The sequence below is a fragment of the Berghia stephanieae genome, chromosome 2, assembly GCF_034508935.2.
Source record: "Berghia stephanieae isolate SIO BIC M18660-M18661 chromosome 2, UCSD_Bste_1.3, whole genome shotgun sequence".
Lineage (NCBI taxonomy): Eukaryota > Metazoa > Mollusca > Gastropoda > Nudibranchia > Aeolidiidae > Berghia > Berghia stephanieae.
This window is the reverse complement of record NC_088361.1, coordinates 111026386-111031385: the sequence shown is the minus strand read 5'-3', so window position 1 is coordinate 111031385 and position 5000 is coordinate 111026386. Positions and strand designations below refer to the sequence as shown.

The 5000-nt window shown below is 43.0% G+C and overlaps 1 protein-coding gene across 1 annotated transcript in view; it reads left to right on the top strand.

Annotated features, from left to right (window-relative positions):
• Positions 1-5000, top strand: part of LOC144966232 (uncharacterized) — an 11150-nt gene that overhangs the window by 343 nt on the left and 5807 nt on the right. The window contains exon 2 of the mRNA XM_078902415.1: positions 925-1549. Coding sequence (XP_078758541.1) covers positions 925-1549 — 625 coding nt within the window. The remainder of the gene's footprint in view (positions 1-924; positions 1550-5000) is intronic.

Sequence of the window (5000 nt, the reverse complement as noted above, 5' to 3'; positions counted from 1 at the left end):
TACGATACAAGATACATTTTTTCTTATTCAGATTTATTTTGTACATCACAAACATTGAAGAATGATCTTTGTTTAATCAATAAGAACATAAAGTTGTTTTGTAGAGAGCTTGTTTGAGTTTAAAATTCAATTTGTCTGCTGGGTAAGCCTGTCATTTTGGGAAAATACTGAATATCATTGGTAAGGAGAGAGTTAAGTAGCACACACACACACACACACACACACACAGAGAGACACACACACACACACACACTCACAGAGTGAGAGTGAGATAGACAGATAGATAGAGAGAGAGAGAGAGACAGAGAGAGAGAGAGAGAGAGAGAGAGAGAGAGAGAGAGAGAGAGAGAGAGAGAGAAATCCACAGACCAGGGACAGCCCTTAGGGAAATACCATCCATCACTCGACTATACCCGTTCTTGAGTTTTGTTAAATTTTTTCTATTTTTTATTTATTTTTTTTTGGTTTTGTTTTGTCTTGTTTGTTTGTTTGGTTGTTTTGTTATTGTTGTTGTTGTCATCATTATTTATTTTATTATTATTTATTTCTGTCCATTAAAATTCATTTTATGATGGTCAAGCATGTAATAGTTTTGTTTTCGGAAATGCTGCCCTTTCCATAATTTTATTTTGTCTCTATAGATAGTATGCGCTTGGCTAAGAAGTTCATAACATTGCCATCCGGAAGTATAACAGACCAACACCCAAAACAATGTATAACCTTAAACGTTTATAGTCTGGTTAATACAGTTTAATTAGAATTACTCATAAACGCGAATGGCAAGAAACAATAACAAAGACCTGAGTGACGCCAACTTCATAATATCTATATAAATTGAATAAATAAATATCATCACTTGAACTTACGAATAAAGTGTCACGACTTAAATCAAGTTGTATTTTTTTTTTCTAATTTCAATTTTAGGTTCATGGGTCGAGTTTTCAGATTTACACAGATGACGGAGTAAACATCAGGGCTGGATCTCGCCGAAGAGATCTAGATGGGGAGGAATCTTTCATAGGCTGCAATATCAAAGAGTTTGTAAAGAAATACGAAGACTTTTCTCTAAGAGCCTGGCGCATTATTCACAACGGAGACAGATGGGAGCCATACAGGGACCCATCTACAGAATTTGAAAACGATGAAGATGGTTTGAATGAGAATTCTTGGGATGAAAGTGAAAGCGAGTCAGAGTCTACAGCAGTAGTGAATGGTGAGTTAGGTGAAATATGCCGAGTGAGAATTTATGGAGAACTGTACGGAGGGGGAGGAATAAACTTGCCAGAAAAATCAGCGGCTCAGAAAGAGATCATCTACTGTGATGAATTTCGGTTTTACGTTTTCGGACTGACTATCAATAAGAAATGGGTGAATATTCAGGAATTGAATGATCTGTGCAAAGAGGCTGGTTTTCCTTACTACGCCAAGCCAGTGTGTAAACCGATGGCCACGCCGAAAGACCTGAAGACTTACCTCAAGGAAAGTGGATTCATGGAATCGAGGTCCGTCCTGACGGAAAAGACTGATGATGTTAAAAGCCACATTGAAGGTAAGTATTTAAATCATTATGTTGTTTTGTGGTAATGTGGTTAACTCTCGCCTTGCCACTATTAGGTTGGTGGTTTTACTTCCACTGTGGATGGGCGTGGGGATAATGGTTCGAGTTCCACTGTGGAAGGCGAAATGTTTAATCCTATGGGAAAAGGCTCTAAGTCACCCAGTCTCACAATTATCAAATGTAAATTGAGTATCAAGTCGGACAGCTTTGTCTATGTAAAAAAAAAAAAATAAATAAATGGTTATATTATCTTTTAGACACCATGTCTCGTCCTAATTGCCTTGGCTGCTTTTGTCTTGAAACTTCTTGTAAAGCCCCTAGAGCTCATCTATAGAATATTGTGTTATTCACAAGAGGAGAAGATGAAACAAGAACAAAATGAAAAAAAAACAAACAAAAAAAAAACAAAAAAAAAAACACAAAAAAAAAACACCCCAGAATAAAACCAAACAAACAAACAATAAAACAAAACAAAACAGGAAGTAGATTTCATAGATGAAGCTAAGGACAATAACCCAAGGCGATGGGTCCGTTTGATTTAAAATAAAGACTGGAGAAATAGAAATTCAGTTCAAAGCGTTTACTGGCACATAGGTCAGGTGAAAATTACAACTGTGCATAGCGCTGCAGTCGTTCAAGCAAGGGCCGCACTGCTATTTGCGGCAACGGGATATTGTACATACAGGGTGTGAAGCAAGGACCGTACTGTTGTACTTGCTCAAAACCACAAAGTACGGCAAGGGTATATTGTACATACAGGCTGTGAAGCAAGGACCGTACTGTTGTACTTGCTAAAAACCACAAAGTACGGCAACGGGATATTGTACATACAGGATGTGAAGCAAGGGCCGTACTGTTGTACTTGCTCAAAACCACAAAGTACGGCAACGGGATATTGTACATACAGGATGTGAAGCAAGGGCCGTACTGTTGTACTTGCTCAAAACCACAAAGTACGGCAAGGGTATATTGTACATACAGGATGTGAAGCAAGGACCGTACTGTTGTACTTGCTAAAAACCACAAAGTACGGCAACGGGATATTGTACATACAGGATGTGAAGCAAGGGCCGTACTGTTGTACTTGCTCAAAACCACAAAGTACGGCAACGGGATATTGTACATACAGGATGTGAAGCAAGGGCCGTACTGTTGTACTTGCTCAAAACCACAAAGTACGGCAACGGGATATTGTACATACAGGATGTGAAGCAAGGGCCGTACTGTTGTACTTGCTCAAAACCACAAAGTGCGGCAACGGGATATTGTACATACAGGATGTGAAGCAAGGGCCGTACTGTTGTACTTGCTCAAAACCACAAAGTACGGCAACGGGATAACGAATTGAGTACATCCCAAGTACGAAGCATGGTCCGTACCGGTGTGTCTTTTTTACGAAACCCGCCGAAACCCGCCGAAACCCGACGAAACCCGACGAATCCCGACAAAGTTATGGGAAGTAGGTGGCAGTGGGGAGTGAACCTTGAACTCAGGGAAGTGTACACCATTGGGGAGTGAACCTGGGACTGGGTTTCGGCGGGTTTCGTGAAAAAGAACTAGTGCTTTTTTACGAAACCCGCCGAAACCCGGCGAAACCCGACAATATCCAGCAAAGTTATGGGAAGTAGACAACTGTGGGGAGTGAACCCGAGACTCAGGTAAATGTACATCAGTCGGGAGTGAACCTGAGACTAAGGTTATCGGCCGGTTTCGGCGGGTTTCGTAAAAAAGAATTAGTGCTTTATTACGAAACCCGCCGAAACCCGCCGTACCCGACAATATCCGGCAAAGTTATGGGAGTTTGGCAACAATGGGGGGTGATCCTGGGAATCAGGGCGGTGTACACCAGTGGGGAGTGAACCTGGGACTGTGTAAAAAGGATATCAGTGGGAAATACACCTGGGACTAAAGGGAGATGGATACCATAGAAAGTTGATAGTTGGATATGGGAGTTGAGTACCAGAGGAGAATGAACCTGACACTATAGGAGATGGGCGCCAGTGTGGAGTGAACCTGGGACTCAGGGAAGTGCACACCAATTTGGAGTTAACCTGGGACTGTGGGAGATGGATAACTGTGGGTATCCGAGCCGAACTATAGGAGTTGGGTACCAGAAGAGAATGAACCTGACACTATAGAAGGTGGGCGCCAGTGGGGAGTGAACCTGGGACTCAGGGAATTCCACACCAGTGGGGAGTTAACCTAGGAATATGTAAAAAGGATCTCAATGGGAAATAAACCTGCGACTAAAGGGAGATGGATACCATTGAAAGTTGAAGCCGGATATGGGAGTTGAGTACCAGAGGAGAATGAACCTGACAGTATAGGAGATGGGCGCCAGTGTGGAGTGAACCTGGGACTCAGGGAAGTGCACACCAATTGGGAGTTAACCTCGGACTGTGGGAGATGGATAACTGTGGGTATCCGAGCCGAACTATAGGAGTTGGGTACCAGAGGAGAATGAACCTGACACTATAGAAGGTGGGCGCCAGTGGGGAGTTAACATGTGAATATCTAAAAAAGGATATCAGTGGGAAATAAATCCGGCTTCAACTCCCAATGGTATCCTTCTCCCTTTAGTCCCAAATTTATTTCCTACTGATATCCTTTATACATATTCCCAGGTTAACTCCCCACTGGTGTGCAATTCCCTGAGTCCCAGGTTCACTCTCCACTGGCGCCCACCTCCTATTGTGTCAGGTTCATTCTCCTCTGGTACCATTCTTTCATATTCGGCTTCAACTTTCAATGGTATCCATGTGCCTTTAGTCCAAGGTTTATATCCCACTGATATCCTGTTTACATAGTCCCAGGTTCACTCCCCACTGGCGCCCACCTCCTATAGTGTCAGGTTCATTCTCCTCTGGTACCAAGCTCTCATATCCGGCTTCAACTTTCAATGGTATCCATCTCCCTTTAGTCCCAGGTTTGTTTCCCACTAATATCCTGTTTACATAGTCCGAGGTTCACTCCCCACTGGCGCCCACCTCCTATTGTGTCAGGTTCATTCTCCTCTGGTACCAAACTCTCATATCCGGCTTCAACTTTCAATGGTATCCATCTCCCATTAGTCCCAGGTTTATTTCCCACTAATATCCTGTTTACATAGTCCCAGGTTCACTCCCCACTGGCGCCCACCTCCTATAGTGTCAGGTTCATTCTCCTCTGGTACCAAACTCTCATATCCGGCTTCAACTTTCAATGGTATTCATCTCCCTTTAGTCCCAGGTTTATTTCCCACTGATATCCTTTTTACATAGTCCCAGGTTCACTCCCCACTGGCACCCGCCTCCTATAGTGTCAGGTTTCTCTCTCCCCTGGTACCCAACTCCCAAATCCGGCTTCAACTCCCAATGGTATCCATCTCCCTTTAGTCCCAGATTTATTTCCTACTGATATCCTTTTTACATAGTCCCAGGTTCACTCCCCACTGGCGCCCACC